This window comes from Erinaceus europaeus, chromosome 9 (genome assembly GCF_950295315.1).
Source record: "Erinaceus europaeus chromosome 9, mEriEur2.1, whole genome shotgun sequence".
Classification (NCBI taxonomy): Eukaryota; Metazoa; Chordata; class Mammalia; order Eulipotyphla; family Erinaceidae; genus Erinaceus; species Erinaceus europaeus.
The window spans coordinates 17,982,892-18,007,594 of record NC_080170.1 but is presented as its reverse complement, the minus strand read 5'-3'; the positions used below and the strand labels follow the sequence as shown (position 1 = coordinate 18,007,594).

At 40.1% G+C, this 24,703-nt stretch overlaps 2 protein-coding genes across 2 annotated transcripts; both read left to right on the top strand.

Annotated features, from left to right (window-relative positions):
* The first annotated feature begins 3,474 nt into the window (after window positions 1-3,474).
* Window positions 3,475-4,419, top strand: LOC103127582 (olfactory receptor 2G3). Its single transcript, XM_007538477.1, has one exon. It carries the CDS (start codon window positions 3,475-3,477, stop codon window positions 4,417-4,419), a length of 945 nt encoding a protein of 314 aa, XP_007538539.1.
* A 3,096-nt stretch (window positions 4,420-7,515) lies between these two features.
* Window positions 7,516-23,479, top strand: LOC103127583 (olfactory receptor 14L1-like). Its single transcript, XM_060197079.1, has 3 exons — window positions 7,516-7,546; window positions 21,579-22,518; window positions 23,368-23,479. Exons 1-3 carry the CDS (start codon window positions 7,516-7,518, stop codon window positions 23,477-23,479), a joined length of 1,083 nt encoding a protein of 360 aa, XP_060053062.1.
* Window positions 23,480-24,703: the final 1,224 nt, after the last annotated feature.

The following is a 24,703-nucleotide window of genomic DNA, read 5'->3' as shown; positions in this document are numbered from 1 at the left end:
ATTTTGTATTTTGCTGCTGGAATTAACATTATTTTTCAGAATTGAGGGTCAGCAAGTACCAGAATATATGTGGACATAGAACCCTATTTACATACCATATCAGAAAATTTCTGCTAAGATAGGTGACTTCTAGTTTGGTATAAAAGTATATGGTAGGAAATCTGTACATGTGGCACTATTTACTTTAGCACAGTAAAATAGTCAACGGTGAGGTGGTGAGATGGCAGTCAGGTTAGAGCACATGGAAAATAAACCAGAGGACAGAGACATTGTGTCACAGTGGATTTCTCCAAATTTCAAGAGGACAGACTGAGGAGCTTCCTACCTGTTTCCAACTAAGGGCAGCTAGTGCCCCAGGAGTGTGTGGTAGTGAGCTCACAGGTAACTGAATTGTAGACTCCTGGTTAGAATCTGTGTATATGTTTGCAGGGAATCCAAGACAACCACAAATCTGTACCTGTGAGCCTGGGGAAGAAGCTGCCTTCCACCCTTGCAGCTGCAGAAGGCAGACCCCTTTGTCTGATCATGTCCATCATGTCCTCACACACCCTGGCATTGTTATTCTCAGGGATCTGTCTGCCTAAGGCAGAAGCCTATTTATGTTGGAAGGAGGGAACTCAGGGGCATTTATCCACGCCAACTCAGCTCTCAGTAATTCCCTTATCCAGCCACCCATCTCTCTTCCTTCTATGGTGCTATGGTCCCATATATAAGGCATCTTTTCCAAGGAAACCTTCAATAGTGTCCAGCTCGGTACCTGCTCTCCTTTGCTTCACTGACACCTCTCTCATTCCTTAGAAAAAAAAGATGCAAGCCAGTTCTTTTCCCAGCCTTAGTCTCTGGATTATTTCTGCACAGATCTGGGTGTCTATTACCGGAAGACTTTGCACTTGCTCTTCCTGCTGTAGCTAGTTGCAGTTCAGCCTGGCTCAGCTCTCTGACTACGGAGGCAAACTGTCATAACCATGTCCTTTGTCACTCACATCTGCTACACAGAATAAACATTTGTGGGGACTGGGACACCTGGGAAAGACTTCCTGGCTTCACCAGGTAGCTATGGTTAAATGAACACACAATGGCCATCATTAAAATCACACAGGCTACCAGTATAACAAGGACCTTCAGTGTAATGAGCAGATGTAGTTTGGAAGCAATTTACAGATGTTAAAAAGCAGTGTGGTATAGTTTCCCTGATTGAAGTAGTACAGGAGGGACACAACCCCTCCATCAAGGAAAGAGAATGTCCATCGGGGCTAGAGGTGCTTGTCAGGGAGTCTGCAGTCTTGTGCAGTGACTTCTTATGTGGGGGTAAGGGAGGAATGATGGGGGCAGCCAAACACATTTGTAAATTACACCTGTTATACAATCTTAGAACATATTAAAACCACTTTGTAAAACTTAGATGCTTATTATTGAATGACTAAATTTTGTTATGTTTTTTATACAGACTGTTTAAACTATGGTAGCCTTAGCTTTCTTTGTTGAAGCAATGTATAAAGAGAACACAGGAATGTATGTGTGGAGTTGTGATAGGGCACTAAAGAGCAAGTCCTGATTTTTAAGTCCTGATTTTTCATTATATATATATATATATTAAATTTTTTATTTATAAAAAGGAAACACTGACTAAACCATTTGATAAGAGGGGTACAGCTTCACACAATTCTACCACCAGACCTCTGTATACCAACTCCTCCCCTCATAGCTTTCCTATTGTTTATCTCTCTGGGAGTATGTATCCAAGATCATTGTGGGATGCAGAAAGTTGAAGGTCTGGCTTCTTTAATTGCTTCCCTGCTGAACATGGGTGTTGACAGGTCAACCCATACTCCCAGCCTGTTTCTCTCTTTCTCTAGTGTGGAAGGTTTCTGGAGAAGCGGAGCTCCAAGGACATTGGTGAGGATGCCTGTCCAGGGAAATCTGGTCGCATCCTGCTAGCATCTGGAACCTGGTGGCTGAAAAGAGAATTAACATACAAAGCCAAATAAACTGTCGGACAATTATGGACTGAAAGGCTGGAATAGTGCAGATGAAGCGTTGGAGGGGGGTCCTCCATTTGGTAGATAGCTAGTAGGCATATTTTAGTTATATTTCAAAGGGCCTGTAGCTATACTAGTTTTTTTTTTTTTTTTGCCTGAGCCTGAAATCTGATATGCAGATGGATCCTAATTATTGTCTGGGGAGATTCTGTCATTGATGGGAAAAGGACCAGAAAGCTGGATCAGGGAAGAAAGTAGCTCCCAAATATGGGAAAGGGGTATAAATATTACTGTAAACCCCATCAATTTGATGCGATCTGGGGCCCATAATTATCTTAGGAGCCTGTGTGACCTCTTCATCCCTCTAGATCTGAGCTCACATTCTGTGGTCATGAGTAGGAACATTCCATGTTGCCACAGTATCAACCCATCTCCCTCAGATGTATCATACAGTATGTTGGGCATCCTCCCTTCGGAGGATGGTGCATTCTCTACCATTGTTGATCCAGGTTGAGGGAAATTTTCTATGGGGGCCCACAAAGGGGTCTATTTTGTCATTCCTAATAATAATGGCCAGTAACAATTGAGAGAGGGATTTATTTGAGGTCTAGGCCCATCAAGTCTGTTTGGGAGACTCAGGACTCCCTGATTAGGGCTCCAGCTGGTGGAATGGCCTGAAAGTGACTAAAGAGTCATTGCTAAAGTATGCCAGTCTCTTGCCCTTACTAAGCTTTTGCAGTCCTTGCTTTTATGAGGTTAGCTTTGGAGTGAGTGAGAGAACTGTAATAGGAAGTAAGTGAGTAGAGTATCTAAGTCTAATAAGATACTATTTCAGTAGGCACTTCATACTGACTCACTATAAACTATTGTGTATTTTTGCTTTCAGGTATATGTTTTGCCCTAATTTATAGGTACAAGTGAATATATGTTCTCTCTTACTGGACCTTGCCTATATCTAGGTTTTGAGATTTCATTTGGAAGTGAAGCTCCTGGAATGGAATTAGAGAATACCATGAAAGTAAGGTCTCACCCAAAGAATGAGGGTGAAAGGTTGGCAATTCATTCCTGATGTCTCTGTACACAATCTGAGGAGGTCCTGATTTTTATCCTAGGCATGACAAGTTGTGAGAGCTTAGAAATGGTCAGGTAAATCAAAGAAAAAGACTGTATCTGTGTAAGGGCCTGTGGTGAGAAGAAATTCATATCTCCATTTTTATCAATCACATGACCTGAATGCTGTGCAGAGTATATATAATTTTGTTGGAAGTTAAAATCCTGTATAGGTCTTTTGATTCCTTATTTCTTGGTCTATGTGTGCAAATTTCCATTTGCTTGGCTTTCATAGCTAGGCTCACACCATCCTAATACTACAAGCATTCCTCACAACCAAGGACTCAAGACAATAATCTTTCAGATACACAGTGGCTGTAAGATCATTGACTTCACTCACACCTGTCCCTCTTCCTCTTCCACAGGGAAACATCCCTCTGGAAGGATGGAAAGGGCCAACGAGAGCTCTCTCATGGGCTTTGTCCTTCTTGGCTTCTCAGACCACCCTCACCTGGAGGCTATGCTCTTTCTGTTTGTGCTTTTCTTCTACCTGCTGACCCTTATAGGCAACTTCACCATCATCCTGGTGTCTTACCTGGATGCCCATCTCCACACTCCCATGTACTTCTTCCTCAGCAACCTGTCCCTGCTGGACCTGTGCTTCAGCACCAGTCTGGCACCACAGACCCTGGTCAATCTGCGAGGCCCTGAGAAGACTATCACCTATGGTGGCTGTGTGGCGCAGCTGTACATTTCCCTCGCTCTGGGCTCCACTGAATGTATCCTGCTGGCAGTCATGGCTTTGGACCGCTACGTTGCTGTCTGCAAGCCTCTCCACTATGTGGTCATCATGAACCCTAGACTGTGCCAGCAGCTGGCATCTGTCTCCTGGCTCAGTGGTTTGGCCAACTCCCTGATCCATGCCACCTTTACTTTACAGTTGCCTTTCTGTGGCAACCATAGGCTGAACCACTTTATCTGTGAAGTTCCAGCTCTGCTCAAGTTAGCTTGTGCAGACACAACAGTCAATGAGCTGGTGCTGTTTACTGTCAGTATCCTGTTCCTCCTTCTTCCCCCTGCACTCATCCTTGTCTCCTATGGTTTCATCACTCAGGCTGTGCTGAGGATCAAGTCAGCAGAGGTCAGGCACAAAGCCTTCAACACCTGCTCCTCCCACCTCACAGTTGTAGTCATCTTCTATGGTACCAGCATCTACATGTACCTGCAGCCAAGCGACAGTTACTCCCAGGACCGAGGCAAGTTCATCTCCCTCTTCTACACTATAGTGACACCCACCTTAAATCCCATTATCTACACTTTGAGGAACAAGGATGTGAAAGAGGCATTGAAGAGACTTCTTTCAGGAAAACTCTGCTCCCTACAGAGGTGACACAAGGAAGGTACTCCAAAATCTGTATATTCCTCAGGTTCTATCTTGCCAGATCTTGGCAATCAACTGCATACTCATTACAGTACTATTCTTTTACTGTAGCTACCTAAGACACTCTCTGTTTCTTATCTGTAGCTGATCAAAAAGCGTATAGTTTTACTTTTGTTGAAGAGTGGTGTGCATGAATAACAATTTTGGTCCCAGCAACAAAACCATATTGTATTTCTGAAACATTCCCAGGCAGTCAAAACAAGAAGTCGTCAAATATTTGCCGCCTGTTTGTTTAGGATGCAGGAGCTTTTAACTCAGTTTTTTTTTCAACTTTCTAGTTTTCTCCAAATCCCTCAAATTCAGTTTCTCCCACCTCTGTATATGAGTCATTCTAGGGAATGAGCATTTCACATACCTAGTTACTCAAGGAAGACAGAAAAATATCTTCTTATACTCTTAGTTGATTGTCCAGTAAGATGCTACATTCACAGTTCTTTTAAATTACTAATATCTCATTTCAAAAAGGATTTCCTATAAGCATTAGTCTTGGTTTGTAAAAATAACATTATCCAAAGACACCGTGGATGGACTGAAAGGGTGGAGCTTGCAATAGACCGTTATGGTAGGCACAGCTGCCCGCACACCCTGCACTTTAACATGATCTAGAGATATCAAGGTGAACTCAGACACTTACTGGCAAGTATAAAGGTAGCCTGGAGGGTGACCACATCAGTATATTTTACTGAATGTGACCCTGAACAAACTTCCCTCAGGGTATATTTATTTATTTATTTATTTAATTTAAGAAGGGATTAACAAAACCATAGGGTAGGGGGGGTACAACTCCACACAATTCCCACCACCCAATATCCATATCCCACCTCCTCCCGTGATAGCTTTCCCATTCTCTATCCCTCTGGGAGCATGGACCCAGGGTCATTGTGGGTTACAGAAGGTAGAAGGTCTGGCTTCTGTAATTGCTTCCCCGCTTAACATGGGCGTTGACTGGTCGGTCCATACTCCCAATCTGCCTCTCTCTTTCCCTATAAGTGTGGGTCTCTGGGGAAGCGGAGCTCCAGGACACATTGGTGGGGTCTTCAGTTCAGGGAAGCCTGGCCGGCATCCTGATGACATCTGGAACCTGGTGACTGAAAAGAGAGTTAACATGCGAAGCCAAACAAATTGTTGAGCAATCATAGACCCAAAGCTAGGAATAGTGGAGAGGAAGTGTTGGGGGGTACTCACTGCAAACTCTAGTGTACTTCTGCTTTCAGGTATATATTTTGCAGTAGTTTACGGATACGTGTGAACATATGCTCTCTCACACAGAAACTGGTGTATATCTAGGTTTTGGGACTTTGTTAGAAAGTGAACCACCTGCGATGGAATTAGAGTATACTATGAAAGGAAAGGTCTCACCTGAATAATAAAGCTGAAGGGTTGTCACACATGAAGTCTCTGGACATAGTCTGAAGTGAAGCATGTTGAGGTGGCAATCGTTGCATTGGTTAGGTTGTGATTGGCAGATGCAATTTTATTTGATATGGATTGAGAGAGACATAAGGGAAAGTGGGGCCCTATCCAAGGCTTCCAGGACTGGGGGAAGTAGAGGCTCTATAGTGGAGATGTGAGGTTCCTGCTGTCTTAGGGTTCAAAAAGACAATCGATAGTTAATGTTATCATCACATTATTTGGTAATTGGTTTAACTTTGAAAAGTCCTTTTGTTAGGGTTTGTACAGTACCCAGTACCTTGTATATAGCTGTGCTCTTGGTTGCTTCTGATCTATTTGGTCTAGGTTTTTGAGAGAGTCTGCATATCAATTACACAGCCTATATATTAAAAAGATTCAGTTTGTTTTTTAAGAAACTTCAAGACATACAATTAATTCCCCCCTCGTATTAATTAACTAGTGATTTATATGACTACATTTTACTAGGAGTGTACATAAACACCATTGCCACCACCAAAAGACAGTGACCCATCCCTCCCACCCACTCCCACCCACTCCCACCCCCCACTGGCCCAGGAAGTGTATTTATTAATTAAAGTCTACATTACAACAGAGCATGGAATAAGACCACCAGAAGCATTTCTGCATTGGCACACTAATTATAACAGCTATTTCTAGACCACTAAAGCATTGTCACATAGCCCTCTGGCTATACTATAAAGATACATTTTTTCCTTATCATCATTTTTTAGCCTGTGAAAGGCAGCAGTGTTTGTCACAGTTTGAGCATTAGGCCTTCTTGCTTTCAGGGGCTTGTTGGCCCAGCTGTTCTTGTGTCCCCTCACAGATGGCCATCAGAGAGCAGGAGCTGTAGTCAGAAAGGAACATGAGTGACTGCAGGTGGTCAAACATTCCTTTTGCTCTAGATTTAGCTGTCATTAACTGAGAAAGCAAACAATCAACAAAGCAAGCTTTCATCAATAAATAACAGGTAGGGCCGGGTGGTGGCACCTGGTTGAGCGCTCATGTTACAGTGCTCAAAGACCCAGGTTCGAGCTCCTGGTCCCCAGATGGAGGGGGAAAGCTTTGTGAGTGCTGAAGTAGAACTATAGGTGTACTTCTATCTCTCTTCTGAGGCTGTCTCTATCCAATAAATAAAAATGATACATTTTTTAAAAAGTAAGTGATAGGTATTATATATTATAATATATATGTAAAATATATAATATGTATAATATATTATATATTATATATAATTCAGGGGTCTCCAACATCAAATAATAGGCATCAAGAAATCAGGGGTGTCTCCAACAGACTGCAGTGAAGGCACCTTGACATTTTGCTAGAAGGTATAACCTGATAACACAGATCATAAATAGACATAATTCTACAATGTGTATAGTTTTGTACAATAAAGTTGCATCAGTAAAAAAAAGTCATACAATACAACACAAGATTAAAGTGCCTTTCAAAATGGAGGGAACAAGAGAGGGTCATGTTAAGCAAAGTGAGTCAGGAGGATGTAAAAAAATCAGATAATTTTTCTCACATGTGGGGCATAAAAGACAAGCAACAGCCACAAATCACAAAGCAAAAAGCCAAAGTCAGATGGAAACAAGCCCTAAGATTCCAAATGAGAACTGAGATTACCAAATGCGGCTAACCTGTGAAACTGAAGACTTGGGTGAGGTTAACATCTTGTTGGTCACGGTGTAGCAATACAACACACAATTTGGCAAAACAGCACATCTTTCAAGTGAGCTATTTTGCTGGCCAACAACACATGATCTCAAGGAATATGAGACCATTCACTTTCATGGTTCACTTAACCCACATGACTTTATAAAACATCCTTGTCTCCATAGTTAGCAGAAAAGCAAGGCAAAGCAAAGCAAAGCAAAATAAAACAAAACAGAAAGCTCTCAGTCCAGGGAGTTAAGCTCAATAGTTGATTCCTCAACTTGTATGAATAAGGTCCTGGTTGAGTGGGCTAAAGTGCTGCCTTTGGAAATACTGTGGGATCCAGGACCTGATGCCAACATGTTAAGGAAGTATCCACCTACTTGTGCACAGGGCAAAGGGCACTGAGACTTGCTTCCAAGCCCTGTAGCCTACAGTGATCCAAGAACTAATTACAGTATCTCAGTTGGCTATGAGACCCTTAAAAATACTACTTTGTTATTTCTTACCTCTCTGTGGCAGGTATTTGCACACAACTCCCATCACCAACCTAAGTCTTCTCTCACTACCATGGGCTGGTGCACTGGGTCCTCAACATCCTCTGAACCCCCTCTTGACTTCCCTTACCAAGAGTCTTTGGCTTTGCTGCAACAGACCACAGCTAAGAAATTGTGCTTATGTGACAGTTTTGTTGTAATTATTTCCATAATAAAATACTTTAAAAATACTACCTCATGCAATATGACTGAGGAAACTTTTGGGGACCATGTCAGGTACCTTAGAAAACCATGGAAAGGAGGGAGAGGAAGATGGCGGCCTGAGAAGTTGCTGACAGCGAGCGCTCTGACCGCATCGTCGGCAACGGTAGGATTTTCTGCCTTTAGCAGGCCAGTTAATAAGGGGTGACACCAAAGAGTGGGTACAATTTAATTTGGGTTAAGAATTAGAGTAAAGGTGACACGGACTAGCGGGGCTCCAGAATTCCCAGGGCGCCGGGCAAGGAGAGTGCGCCGGGCATTGTCCTCCGCCCACCCAGGAAGGCGGCTCCTCCGCCGTTGCAGAGCGCGGCGGGCAGAGGACCCTGAGAGAGCACTTTAGCTCGGGGGCTTCCTCTTGGGAGAATCCAGGGTCCACCGCGACCCTGAGAGCAGATCCAAAGACTTCTTGAGTATAGCTCTCATTGGATCAAAGGATTTGGAGCTAGTTTTCATTTTTGAGAAATCCTTTAAAAAAGTCTGGAGGGGGGGTTTCCCGGAAGATGGTGGACTACAGAGAAGCGGCTAGCCTTTGAGCTCCGGACACATCTCGTGTAAACAATAGGATTTTCTGCCTTTAGCAGGCCAGCCAATAAGGGGCCACAGCGGTCATACCAAGGTGTCTATAACTTAATTTGGGTTAAGAATTAGAGTAGGGGAAAAAAATCTTTTTTCTTCCTTTTAATTTTCAAGCATACATCCTTCCCGCCGCTCCCCCCGCCCCACCATAAACAGTGCCTGGGACCAGCTACTAGCAGGATACCCCATACCACCAAACAGGGTTTTTTTTTTTTTTTTTAAACTCACTGATACACATTTGGGAAGTTCCTCGCACTGCTCTTTAATTACAACCCTTCTTCTTATATTCTCCCTTTTCTCTCTCTTATCTCTCTTTATCTCTTTTTTATTTTTTATTATTACTATTTTTTTTTATCCTGTCATACACTTCTTTCTTCTTTGCCTTTCTGAATTTGTGAATTACTTTGGGGAAGAAATCTGACCCAGAGTGGACTTTCTATGTGTGTATCTCTGCTCTAGTTCCCTTTACACTCTTGTTACCCCTATAATATACACTGGATAGTAGATTTGCATAACTGTCTATTCTTGCTATCCTCTCTTTCTTTTCTCTTTCTTCACTGGGATTTGGTTACTATTTTTTCACGGACTGGAGAAATTTTTTGGCTAACTGGTAATGATTAAACTCCTTCAATACTTACTTCAGTTGCTACTGTAATTCCGGAGGTTGGTGAGTGCAATTGTCATAAAGGTATTTAGTACAGTGCTACTTGTGCTCACAACACAACAACTGAGGAACAACAGAGCATTAAAAAAAAAAGAGAGAGAGAGAAACACATAAATAAAAAAAATATGGGTAGATTAAAAACAAATAAAACTGCTACCCCAATGAATGAAGACAAGAGCCCAGAAGAAACCATAAATCAATCAGAAGTAACCATAGATAAGAAAAGTATGCAAGCAATAATAAACTTATTAATCACAGAAATGAAAACAACATTGGAGGAAAGGAATGGCAGTATTAGGGAAACAACAGTTGAGACACCCAAGGAAAATACTGATTATCTTGAGGCAATTAGAGAACTGAAAGCTGAAATAGCTGTAATGAAGAAAGAAGCTGAGGCAAGGGAAAGCAGACTAACAGAAGCAGAAAACAGAATTAGTCAGACAGAGGATGAGTTAGAGAAAACTAAGAAAGAAGTGAAAGAGCTTAAAAAGAGATTGAGAGACACTGAAAACAACAACAGAGACATATGGGATGATCTCAAAAGAAGTAACATTCGTATAATTAGCCTGCCAGAGGAAGAAAGAGAGGAAGGGGAAGCAAACATTCTAGAGGAAATAATACAAGAAAATTTCCCAGACCTGAATAACAGAAAGGATATCAAGGTGCAAGAGGCCCAGAGAGTACCAAACAGAATCAACCCAGACCTGAAAACACCAAGACACATCATAGTCACAATGAGAAGAAGTAAGGATAAAGAAAGGATCCTAAAGGCTGCAAGAGAGAAACAAAAAGTCACATACAGGGGAAAACCCATAAGACTTTCTGCAGATTTCTCCACTCAAACTCTAAAAGCCAGAAGGGAGTGGCAAGATATCTATCGAGCCCTGAATGAAAAAGGGTTTCAACCAAGGATAATATATCCTGCTAGACTTTCATTCAAGCTAGATGGAGGGATCAAAACCTTCTTAGACAAACAACAGTTAAAGGAGGCAACTATCACCAAGCCGGCCCTGAAAGAGGTACTAAAAGACCTCTTATAAACAAGAACATCACTATAATACTTGTAATATATCAGAGTAAACAAATCGTTTTTTAGAACAATGGCACTACAATACATTAAATCCATAATATCAATAAATGTCAATGGCTTAAACTCACCCATCAAAAGGCACAGGGTGGGGGGATGGATCAGAAAACATAACCCAACCATATGCTGCTTGCAAGAATCCCATCTGTCACAACAAGATAAACACAGACTTAAAGTGAAAGGATGGAAAACTATCATACAGGCTAACGGTCCACAAAAAAGGGCAGGAACAGCCATTCTCATCTCAGACACGATAGATTTTAAATTAAATAAAGTAATAAAAGATAGGCAAGGACATTACATAATGATTAGAGGATCAATCAGCCAAGAAGACTTAACAATTATTAACATCTATGCACCCAATGAGGGACCATCTAAATACATTAAACACCTACTGAAAGAATTTCAAAAATACATCAATAGTAATACAATAATAGTGGGAGACTTCAATACCCCACTCTCACACTTAGACAGATCAACAAAGCAGAGAACCAATAAAGATACAAGAGAATTGAATGAAGAGATTGACAGACTAGACCTCTTGGACATTTTCAGACTCCTCCACCCCAAAAAACTGGAATACACCTTCTTTTCAAATCCACATAACACATACTCAAGGATAGACCACATGTTAGGCCACAAAGACAGCATCAATAAATTCAAGAGCATTGAAATCATCCCAAGTATCTTCTCAGACCACAGTGGAGTAAAACTAACTTTTAACAACAAACGGAAAATTATTAAAAGACATAGAATTTGGAAACTAAACAACATGCTCCTTAAGAACCACTGGGTCAGAGACTCACTCAAACAGGAAATTCAAATGTTCCTGGAAACTAATGAAAATGAAGACACAACCTATCAAAATATTTGGGACACAGCAAAAGCAGTACTGAGAGGGAAACTTATAGCCATACAATCACATATTAAACACCAAGAAGAAGCCCAAATGAACGACCTTACTACACACCTCAAGGACTTAGAGGAAGAGGAACAAAGGAACCCTAAAGCAACCAGAAGGACAGAAATCACTAAAGTTAGAGCAGAAATAAACAACATCGAAAATAAAAGAACCATACAAAAGATCAATGAAGCCAAATGTTGGTTCTTTGAAAGATTAAACAAAATTGACAAACCCCTAGCCAGACTCACCAAACAAAAAAGAGAGAAGACTCAAATTAATAGAATTGTAAACGATGCAGGAGATATCACAACTGACACCACAGAAATCCAGAGAATTCTGCGAAACTTCTATAAAGAACTATATGCCACCAAGCTAGAGAATCTGGAAGAAATGGAACAATTCCTAGAAACCTATGCACTTCCAAAACTGAACCAAGAAGAACTACAAAATCTAAATGCACCAATCACAGACAAAGAAATTGAAACCGTTATTAAGAATCTCCCCAACAACAAAAGTCCTGGACCAGATGGCTTCACAAATGAATTCTACAAAACTTTCAGGAAACAGTTAATACCCATACTTCTTAAGCTATTCCATAAGATTGAAGAAACAGGAATACTCTCTTCCACCTTTTATGAAGCCAACATCACCCTGATACCAAAAGCTGATAGGGACAGAACAAAAAAGGAAAACTACAGACCAATATCTCTGATGAACATAGATGCCAAAATATTAAACAAGATCTTGGCCAACCGGATACAGCAACACATCAAAAAGATTGTTCATCATGACCAAGTGGGATTCATCCCAGGAATGCAAGGCTGGTTCAACATCCGTAAATCAATCAATGTCATTCATCACATCAATAAAAGCAAAGCCAAAAACCACATGATTATCTCAATAGATGCAGAGAAAGCCTTTGACAAAATCCAACACCCATTCATGCTCAAAACTCTACAAAAAATGGGAATAGATGGGAAATTCCTCAATATAGTGGAGTCTATATATAGCAAACCTACAGCCAACATCATACTCAATGGAGAGAAGCTGAAAGCATTCCCCCTCAGATCGGGGACTAGACAGGGCTGTCCACTGTCACCGTTACTCTTCAACATAGTATTGGAAGTTCTTGCCATAGCAATCAGGCTAGAGAAAGAAATCAAAGGGATACAGATTGGAAGGGAAGAAGTCAAGCTCTCACTATTTGCAGATGATATGATAGTATACATAGAAAGACCTAAAGAATCCAGTAGAAAATTACTGGAAGTTGTTAGGCAATATAGCAAGGTATCAGGCTACAAAATCAATGTACAAAAATCAGTGGCATTTCTTTATGCAAGCACTAAATCTGAAGAAGAAGACATCCAGAAATCACTCCCATTTACTGTTTCAGCAAAATCAATCAAATACCTAGGAATAAAGTTGACCAAAGAAGTGAAAGACTTGTATACTGAAAACTATGAGTCGCTACTCAAGGAGATAGAAACTGATACCAAGAAATGGAAAGATATCCCATGCTCATGGATTGGAAGAATAAATATCATCAAAATGAATATTCTCCCCAGAGCCATATACAAATTTAATGCAATACCCATCAAAGTTCCACCAGGCTTCTTTAAGAGAATAGAACAAACGCTACAATCATTTATCTGGAACCTGAAAACACCTAGAATTGCCCAAACCATCTTAAGGAAAAGAAACAGAAATGGAGGCATCACACTCCCAGACCTTAAACTATATTATAAAGCCATCATCATCAAAACAGCATGGTACTGGAACAAAAATAGGCATACAGACCAGTGGAACAGAATTGAAAGCCCAGAAGTAAATCCCAACACCTATGGGCATCTAATCTTTGATAAGGGGGCCCAAAGGATTAAATGGAAGAAGGAGGCTCTCTTCAATAAATGGTGCTGGAAAAACTGGGTTGAAACATGCAGAAGAATGAAATTGAACCACTTTATCTCATCAGAAACAAAAATCAACCCCAAAGGGATCAAAGACCTAGATGTCAGACCAGAAACAATCAAATACTTAGAGGAAAACATTGGTAAAACACTTTCCCACATACACCTCAAGGACATCTTTGATGAATCAAACCCAATTGCAAGGAAGACCAAAGCAGAAACAAACCAATGGGACTACATCAAATTGAAAAGCTTCTGCACATCCAAAGAAACTATTAAACAAACAGGGAGACCCCTCACAGAATGGGAGAAGATCTTCACATGCCAGACATCAGACAAGAAACTAATCACCAAAATAAATAAAGAGCTCAGCAAACTTAGCCGCAAAAAAGCAAATGACCCCATCCAAAAATGGGCAGAGGAAATGAACAAAACATTCACTACAGAGGAGATCCAAAAGGCTAACAAACATATGAAAAACTGCTCTAGGTCACTGATTATCAGAGAAATGCAAATCAAGACAACACTAAGATACCACCTCACTCCTGTAAGAATGGCATACATCAAAAAGGACAGCAGCAACAAATGCTGGAGAGGATGTGGGGACAGAGGAACCCTTTTACATTGCTGGTGGGAATGTAAATTGGTACAGCCTCTGTGGAGAGCAGTCTGGAAAACTCTCAGAAGGCTAGACATGGACCTTCCATACGACCCAATAATTCCTCTCCTGGGGTTATACCCCAAGGACTCCATAACACCCAACCAAAAAGAGGTGTGTACTCCTATGTTCATAGCAGCACAATTCATGATAGCTAAAACCTGGAAGCAACCCAGGTGCCCAACAACAGATGAGTGGCTGAGAAAGCTGTGGTATATATACACAATGGAATACTATGCAGCTATCAAGAACAGTGAGCCCACATTCTCTGACCCATCTTGGACAGAGCTAGAAGGAATTATGTTAAGTGAACTAAGTCAGAAAGATAAAGATGAGTATGGGATGATCCCACTCATCAACAGAAGCTGACTAAGAAGATCTGAAAGGGAAACTAAAAGCAGGACCTGATCAAATTGTAAGTAGGGCACCAAAGTAAAAACCCAGTGGTGAGGGGTAGGCATGTAGCTTCCTGGGCCAGTGGGGGGTGGGAGTGGGCGGGAGGGATGGGTCACAGTCCTTTGGTGGTGGGAATGGTGTTTATGTACACTCCTAGTAAAATGTAGACATATAAATCAGTTGCTAATTAATATGAGAGGGGTAAATCAATTGTATGTCTCAAAGTTTCTCAAAAGACAAACTGAATCTTTTTAATATATAGGCTATGTATTTGATATGCGGACTCTCTCAAAAGCCTAGACCAAGTAGATTAGAAGCTTCCAATAGCACAGCTATATACAAGATACTGGGTACTGTCCAGCAAACCATAACAAAGGGACTTTTCAAAGTTAACCCAATTAACAAATAATGTGATGATAATATTAACTATTGAGTGTCTTTTTGAACCCTAAGATAGCAGGAACCTCACATCTTCACTATAGAGCCCCTACTTCCCCCAGTCCTGGAACCCTTGGATAGGGCCCACTTTCCCGTATGCATCTCCCAATCCAAACCAAATAACATTGCATCTGCCGATCACAACCTAACCAAAGCAACGATTGCTACCTCAACATGCTTCACCTCAGAATGTATCCAGAGACTTCACGTGTGGAATGACAACCCTTCAGCTTCATTACTCGGGTGAGACCTTTCCTTTAATAGTACACTCTAATTTCATCTCAGGTAGTTCACTTTCTAACAAAGTCCCATAACCTAGATATACACCAGTTTCTGTGAGAGAGAGCTTATGTGCACACGTATCCATAAACTACTGCAAAATATATACCTGAAAGCAGGACTACACTAGAGTTTGCAGTGAGTACCTCCCTAACACTTCCTCTCCACTATTCCAAGCTTGGGATCTATGATTGCTCAACAAATTGTTTGGCTTCATATGTTAACTCTGTTTTCAATCACCAGGTTCCAGATGCCACCAGGATGCTGGCTAGGCTTCCCTGGATTGAAGACCCCACCAATGTGTCCTGGAGCTCAGCTTCCCCAGAGTCACACCCTACTAGGCAAAGAGAGAGGCAGACTGGGGGTATGGACCGACCAGTCAACGCCCATGTTCAGCGGGGAAGCAATTACAGAAGCCAGACCTTCTACCTTCTGCATCCCTCAACGACCCTGGGTCCATGCTCCCAGAGGGATAGAGAATGGGAAAGCTATCAGGGGAGGGGGTGGGTTATGGGGATTGGGTGTTGGGAATTGTGTGGAGTTGTACCCCTCCTACCTTATGCTTTTGTTCACTAATCCTTTCTTAAATAAAAAATTAAAAAAAAAAAAAGAAAACCATGGAAAAAATCAAATCCTACTGTCTACCTCATGGGCACCACATCAAAGGCCCTCCACATTATATCTTCCCCATCCTCCGGCACACCATTTGGATAAGTGACAGCTTTGGCCCTATTGGTTAACCTGTACAGAAAGCAAAGGCCCATGGCCAGGAAGAGACCACAAATGTGAGGGTTAGCATTACCTGGGGAGAGCAATAAAGCTATAGGCACCAATCAAGAGAACTGACGAATCAAAGAAAACATCCAGGCTTAAGAATTTGACTCTAAGTGAGAGTAAAATTGCAGAGTGAGTACAGTCACAGAATATTTGAGAAAAGCTTCAGGTGATTGTCAGGCTTGACAGAGGTATAGCCTTCCCAGCAGTAGTTATGAAAAAAAAAAAAAAGACAAATCTGAAAAGTGGAGATTTCACTGAAAAATTATAAAGAATTCTCATTGATCAGTATACTCCAAGCAGAAAAGAATCGCAAGTCAGAGAAAATGATCCATGACCCATTTCAACATCAAAGAACTAATATTTATAATACATAACTAATTTATGTGAATAACAATGTCAACAAAACCAATTATAAATGAGGAAGAGAATTGAAACACCACAATGGTCACGGTTTGTGAAGATGAAGGATGACATCTTTTAGACTGTGAGGTGAAATTCAAGACACTGAATTAAATGTAGAACTGAATAAATTAGACTTTTAGATTTGTTAAAATATATTCTTGTGACATGGTTTTTAAAACATGACAAACTTTTTTATAAATAACAGAAATCTACTTCAATTGTCATGGCTTAATTTGTGGATAATTTACATGACTAAACAGTAATAGGCACACCCAAAAGTAGATTAAATATCAAAGAGTCAACCAAAGCTCCATGCAGACTCAATTTTAATTTTTCATTGAAAATTTTTATTTTTGTGTATAAATTTGATTCAGCTATGGGAGAGGGGGGAGGACATAGACTTTTGGTAGTGGTGAAGATGTGAATTCTAGTCTTATTACTATTTAGTTATATCAATATTAATAAAACATGTGGGGGTGGTGGATAGATTTAATATCTCAAGTTTCCTGACTGCCTAGACTATAGCCCTAAGCACAAATATTAGCCTTTGCTAATATTTACCTTAGATTTGCAAAATGATCAAACTCTGATAAGGGGATTAATTGTTCATGGATCTCTAAAAATATATCCGAAAATATAGCTCTGCAAACATCTAAATCAACTATAGCTTTAGGCCAGACAGGTCAAGACCAATTGATATTGTAAGTATGTAAAATACAAAGAGGTTCAGATACCACTAAAAGGGTTCAAAGCATAGTGAAATATATATATATATATATATATATATATGCATATATTAATTGCTATTTAAATCCTACTGTGGACTGCAACTAGAGATACCAGCCTGAGAAGTCAACCTCACAACTATTCAAATCTGGTGAGATCTTTCCTAACAGATGGGACTACCTATATTCAAGTTAGATGGCACATCATTTAACTAAGCAACAGATATCAGATTAGGCTAGGGTTTAGGGTACTGGATATACGTCTACACATATCCATAAACAAAGGACAATCATATAACTCAAAGTCAAAGTGCTTAATAATGGTTGAAGTGCCTAAAGAAGGCATCATACATTCTGTAACTGATTAGATTTAGACCAAATTAGCAGGACAGACTAGCAGAAAGGCCCAAAGAAGACAGATCCCCAAAACCTAACTCTGGTAGGGCTCAACAAATGATATTCAATGCCTAAACAACTGAGAGAAAAATCTAAGATAATCAGATAAAGAAAGGACTACAAAAGCTGGATAAGGGCAAGAGACTAGCTCACTTAATAATAGTGGCCTGTTTGGTCACTATCACACCACTTGATCATCTGGGGCCCTAGTTAGGGAATCCTTGGATTCCCATACACATATGATGGGCCTTGACTTCTAAAGGGTTCCTCTCTCCACTACCACTGGTTGTTTCCATAAGAAACAGCATTTTGTGGGCCATCTCATGACCTTGGCTCTACCATAAAACAATGGCAGTAGGATTAGCCCCAGTCTCTGGAGGGAAGCTGGGGGTATCCTGCTTTGCCATTTGAAAAAGACTAGTTCTGAAATTAGTGTAACTGGAAATGTTCTTCTGATGTAAACATGAGCTATAAGCTCATATCAATAGGGTTGTAGAAGTTATACAGGTTCACAGGCCCTTTGGAATATAACTAAAATATGCCTACTAGCTATCTACAAAATGGAGGACCCCCCAACTCTTCATCTGCACTATTCCATCCTGTAGGTCTATGATTGGTCAACAATTTGTTTGGCTTTGTATGTTAACTATCTTTTCAACCACCAGGTGCCAGATGCTAGCACTATATCAACCAGACTTCCCAGGACATACAACCACACCAATGTGTCCTGGAGCTCTGCTTCTCCAGAGCCCTTCCCCACTAGGAAAAGAGAGAGACAGGCTTGGGATATGTAGCGACCTGTCTACCCCCATGTTCTGCAGGGAAGCAATTATGGAAGCCAGACCTTCCACCTTCTGCATTCTACAATGACCTTGGGTCCATGCTCCCAGAGGATTAAATAATTGGAAAGCTATCAGGGAAGGATATGGGATACAGAGTTCTAGTGGTGAGAATTGTGTGTAGGTGTACCCCTCTTATCTTATGGTTTAGTCAATGTTTCCTTTTTACAAATTAAAAAAAAAATTAAAAAATAATAAATCTGGAAAAAAAAGAAAAATAAGTTATACAGGCTCTTGCACTAAATATAAATATGTATTTATGTATGGGCCCTGGAGCAGGTAGATGGAGGTAAATAGTTAATTTTAGCCACACATTTTTAAAAAAATAAAAATGGGAGCTACTACCTGCCCTAATCCAACTTTCTAGCCCTTTTGTCTACTCTGACACCATTCTTTGAGAACAATATTCTTATCCAACCTCAGGCTGGGTACCAAACTCAGGCAAAACTACTTTAATACTATAATTGTATACCCCTACGAACATGCTTAAAATGGATCTCCTAGCTTTCTTTTACCCTAAAATCCCTAATCTCATCTGCTCTAATCTTACTTTGGGCTCCTGTTCATTAACCATCTTGTCTCAACTCAGGTCATACCACCTACCAGATACCATGTTACAGATTCTACCATGACTCCATCCCAACTTCTCTGGGCAGACGACCTCACCAATGTTTCTTGGACTCTCACATCTCCATAGCTATGGAAAGATAGAAACAGGCTGGGGTTATGGACCAACCTGTCAATGTCCATGCTCAGAGGAGAAGCAGCTACAGAAACCAGAACTCTTACCTTCTGCTCCCCATAAACAACCTTTAACCATACTCCCAGTGGGGAAGAAGTGATAGGATGAAGATAAGAGGGCTCTGAACTTCAGCTGCATCAGCACCCAGAGAGACAGAAGGAAAAGGAGAGGGGCATATGGAGGTGGTTACAGTGTTATGAGTGGCTTAGGCGGGAAGAGTGGATTTAAATAAGAAGGAGCTACTATGTATAAATGTGGACAAATAACTGTAGAGAAGATGGTTGGACCATGTCTACAATTTTAGGGGAACTGTGGTAGATTGCAGTGGGGAGAGACTGAAGATTCAGAACTTTGGTGGTGGGAATGGTGTAGATTCAAAACCCTTGTAGACATGTAATTCTATAATATAAAAATAAAATAAATTTTAAAAAGACTAGAATGTAGCCCTTATTAAAAATTAAAATAGAGAAAATATCTGGAATAGAGATCTAGAACCAGGATCTCTGATTGCTTCATGCCTGTTGTTCACATGCTGTTATTGATCATTTTATTTTCTGTTAGCTCAGATCTCTTCCTCTTTGAGCCTGTGGTGTCTTGTTCAATTTATTTTCCTTGTTTTATCTCTCATGTTAAAAAAAACAATGTTCATTCTGTTGCCTTCCACTGGGATTAATCAAATTATTGTGTTGTTTCTTGCCCCCCAAAGGACTTACAGTATTTAAAATACAGGAAATGTTATGTCCACAGTCTTTAGAATATGAGAAATTTTTGCATTATATCTTATATGTTAGCCAGTCATTGTTATCAAGACTCAGAACACAACAGGTTTATTTTTCTAGATCAGAGAGAACACACAGAAGTTTTCAGTCCTGACTTAAAGAAACAGCCACAGTGAGAGATAACAGCGTTTTCCAACTTTATCTGACAGGTATATTCAGATAAATTGAAGTTCCTGATCCAGTAAAAGAAGTTCAACATTGTGAACTACTGAAATTTCTCAATGACCCAGTTCAGTGGGAGTCAGCCCACACCATGCAGTAAGTAAGCCAGGAATAGTGGAAATGCATGATTTCCCAGTAGCGTGACACTCCACTGATTCATTCCTTCAAGCTCTTCCTTCCTATGTTATTGCACCAGCAGTAGAAAATCAGGCTAATCATCATTTGTCGAGGGTAGGCATTGGCAAAAGGAGAGATGGTATACAAAGAAAATGAGAATTTTTTTTGGATTGGGAATGTTTTTTTTTTATCTTAAAATGGAATTTTTCTTTTTCCTTTATTGGGACAGTTAGTAGTTTTCATTTGACAGAAAACTACAGAAGTTGGTATCTGTATAACATTTGTCAGTTTTCCACTTAGCACAGCAGCTCCCCACCTAGGTCCTCCTCTGCCATCATGTTCCAGTACCTGAATACTCTCCATTGCCCCAGAGTCCTCTACTTTGATGCAATATAACAACTCCAGTCCAAGTTCTCCTTTGTGTTTTCCCTTCTGTTCTTATTTTTCAACTTCTTTTTTTTATTATCTTTATTTATTGGATAGAGACAGCCAGAAATCAAGAGGGAAGGGGGTGATAAAGAGGGAGAGAGACAGAGATACACCTGTAGCCCTGCTTCACCACTTGTAAAGCTTTCCCCCTGCAGGTGGGGGCCGGGGGCTCAAACCTGGGTCCTTGCTCATTGTAATACGTGCACTTAACCAGGTGCGCCACCACCCAGCCCCATTTTTCGACTTCTGCTTGTGAGAGAGATTGTCCCATATTCATCCTTCTCTTTCTGGCTATCTCACTTAACAATAACTCCCCAATATTATGGCCTGGTACTGTCTCTTACAGTTTATATGTTGGACTCCAGCTAAGGTTTTACTTTGCTTTTTCTCTAGCAAGCTGCTTGAGGATAAACATTTCTTCAGAAACAGTTTCCTAGGAATTTATCATTATGTGAAGTGTTTAAGAAGTTTGGCATTATTAGGAGAATTGCAACTAGAATTTCAATAAATAATCCATAAATAGTCTTGTACAGATTACAACTGACACTCTACCTTTTACCCAAACTAAAAGAATTATGAAAAATTATGTAAAATTCTATAATTTAAGACACTCACCATAAGGAGAAAATAGTAAGACTTGAAGGAAGAGATTTTAGTAAAAATGGAAATCATACCATTACTGTTTTGATATCCAGATATGTATGATGTTCACTATTTTTAGCACTATGTTTTTTCTTCATTGTTATAATCTTTGCTTTTTAATTTTGCATTTTGGCTGTCTACAGAAGCCAAACAACTCACCTGTCACTGTGTGTTTATTGAGGAGATTTTCTGTGTCTGCTGTACTGTGCTCCTGAAAATCAGATTTAGAAAGATAGCATTCACACTTAAAATAAGCAGGATGTTTCTTTGAATATCTCAAACTGATTAACCTTAAAGATGCCATTTTGAGTAACCATGTACATTACATATCTATTTAACCCACTGTTCTCTCTCCCTAGGAAGAAATGGAACAAGCACAAATGATCTGAACAGAACTGAAGTTGCCAACTTTCTCCTCATGGGATTTTCAGACATCTGGGAGATTCAGATAGTGCATGCTGTTCTATTTCTACTAATCTATCTGTTGGCTTTCATGGGCAATGTCCTCATTGTCATACTCACCTCTCTGGATGTTCACTTACAAACACCAATGTATTTCTTTTTGAGAAACTTGTCTTTCTTAGATTTTTGTTATATCTCAGTCACTGTCCCCAAATCTATAGTCAGTTCCTTGACCCATGATACCGCTATTTCTTTTATGGGATGTGCTCTGCAAGTCTTCTTCTTCCTTGACTTGGCATGCACTGAGACAGTCATTCTTACTGTCATGTCCTATGACCGCTATGTGGCCATCTGCCAGCCCTTACACTATGAGGTCATCATGAACCAAGGTACCTGTGTGAGGATGATGGCCATGTCATGGCTGAGTGGAGCAATCTGTGGACTCATGCATGTAATTGCTACTTTCTCATTGCCATTCTGTGGGTCTAACAGAGTGAACCAGTTTTACTGCAATGTTCCACAGCTCATAAATCTCTTAGATGCCGAAGATATCATCATTGAGAGTGGCGTCATGATTTTTATTACAAGTCTTGTGAATATCTGCTTCTTTTCCATTACTCTCTCCTATGTGTATATTTTTTGCACCATACTGAAAATTCCATCAAAGGAAGGGAGATCAAAACCTTTTTCCACTTGCATTCCACATCTTGTGGTTGTCACACTGTTTATGCTGTCAGGTAGTATTGCCTATGTGAAGCCAATCTCTAGTTCTCCCTCCATTTTGGATCTTTTCCTTTCTGTGTTCTATGCAGTTGTCCCCCCCACCTTGAACCCCATCATCTACAGTCTGAGAAACAAAGACATGAAAGCCGCCTTGAGTAGGCAGATTGCAAGACTGTAAGTTGGATGGATACCATTACTATAGAGCTTTACCTCAAACAGTAATCCGTTAACTTCATGATCTTAGATCATTGGTTACTTGTGGGGCTCTTTAGACCTTTAGTGATATTTCATGATTTACTAGTGACAGCTTCCATATTTCTGTTTGTACAAGCCCAGAGAGTAGCAGAAGATGCTTTATACATTTTTATATAATTACTCTTTTAATTTTATGCATTATAATATTCTCATCACTATTACAAAAATCAATAAGATAAAATCATATGCAATTTTTACATTAATATGTGTTAAAATAAACTAAATAAAATACACTCAAAAGACTTCTAACATTAGAAAGTGTGATCAAGTAGGCTGAGACCAGTTGTAGTGTTTAAAGAAAATAAAATATGCTTAAGGATTTGACAAAAAAAAGCATACACATGGCTTTATGGCACTGGGTATAGGAAATATCATTTAAGAAAAATATCTTTTGATCTTATTTTTAATAAATGAAATATTGTGGTGTGAAATCTCAATAGCCTAAATTTACTCCCCAGAAAACATTTTCATCTTAAAGTTGTGATGCATATTTTTCTTTTTTAAATTTTAATTAATTGATTATTATTTTTAATTTTTTATTTATAAAAAAGGAAACATAGACTAAACCATAGGTTAAAAGGGGTTCAACTTCACACAATTCCCACCACCAGAACTATGTATCCCATCCCCTCCCCTGATAGCTTTCCAATTCTTTAACCATCTGGGAGTATGGACCTAAGGTCCTTGTGGGGTGCAGGTTGAAGGTATGGTTTCTGTAATTGCTTCCCCATTGAACATGGATGTTGGCAGCTTGTTCCATACTTCCAGCCTGTCTAAGAAGAAAGTCCATATGCCCAAACACCCTGAGCTCTCAGACAAGAATGTGCCCAACCTTCACTTCATGAAGGCCATGCAGGTAGCCAGGGAATATTGCCAGTGAGTGCATTTTTTTTCGATTTTTTTTTTTTCATTTACTGCTCAGTTCTGGCTTCTGGTGGTGCAGGGCATTTAATCAGGACTTGAGAGCCTCAGGCATGAGAGTCTGTTTCATAACCATTATGCTATCTATTATGATCTTTCCCTATTTTTGGTTTTTCTAGGATTTGCAGTAGTCACTAGTGAGATTAAACATATTTACTCTTTCTAATGAGAGAAACCAGAAAGCCAAGATAAATAAAAGGAAAGAATTAACTATCCAAGAGTTTATCACAGTTAAAATGTAAGATCAGCTCATGAGTCCAGTGCTTATGAACAGATGGGTGACTAAAAATGGTCTATGGTAGGGCCGGGCAGTGGTGCATCTGGCTAAGCACACAGTGTTAGGTACAAGGACCTGCACAAGGATCCCGGTTAGAGCCCCCAACTCCCTACTTGCAGGGGAGTCGCTTCACAATTGGGGAAGCAGGTCTGCAGGTGACTATCTTTCTCTCTCCCTCTCTGTCTCCACCTCTTTTTTCAATTTCTGTCTGTCCTATCCAATAAAATGGGAAAAAAAGACCTCCAGGAGCAATGGATTTGTCATGGCAATAACCCTGGAGGCAAATAAAAAGTCTATGGCATGTCCACATGTACACAATATGGTGTATATGTGTTATGTATATACACCAAATGTATATATTCTGATTTTATAATACATGTGTCAGTATTACTCAGACTTGAAACAATGAAATTCTGACACAGGTTACAGCACAGATGGACCTTGAAAACATTTTGCGAAGTAAAATAACTCAATCACAAGAACTATACTGTATGACTCCAGTTATCTGAGGCATCTAGAGTATTAAATCAATAGGAATGAAGTATAATGTTGGTTCTAAATGGTTGGAAGAAGAAATGGATTTATTTAGTGGCTTTAAAATTCTAGTTTGGAGATAACAGAGTAGCACAGTGGAAGCGTGCTGGGCCCATAAAATTCTAGTTTGGGCAAAGAAGGACCAGATGGAATAGATGAAAGTAATGGTTTTGCACAGTGTTAGTGTACTCAATACTATATTTCTATGAAGTTAAAGTTGATTAAAATAGTAAAAACTTGGCTGGGGATAGGAGCAGTTGCTGTACACTGAAATTGTGTACACTGAGACCCCAGAAACCTTAGATTCAAACTACAGCACCACCATATGTCAGAGAGATGTTGTTCTAATCTCTCCCTCTCATTCTCCCTCTC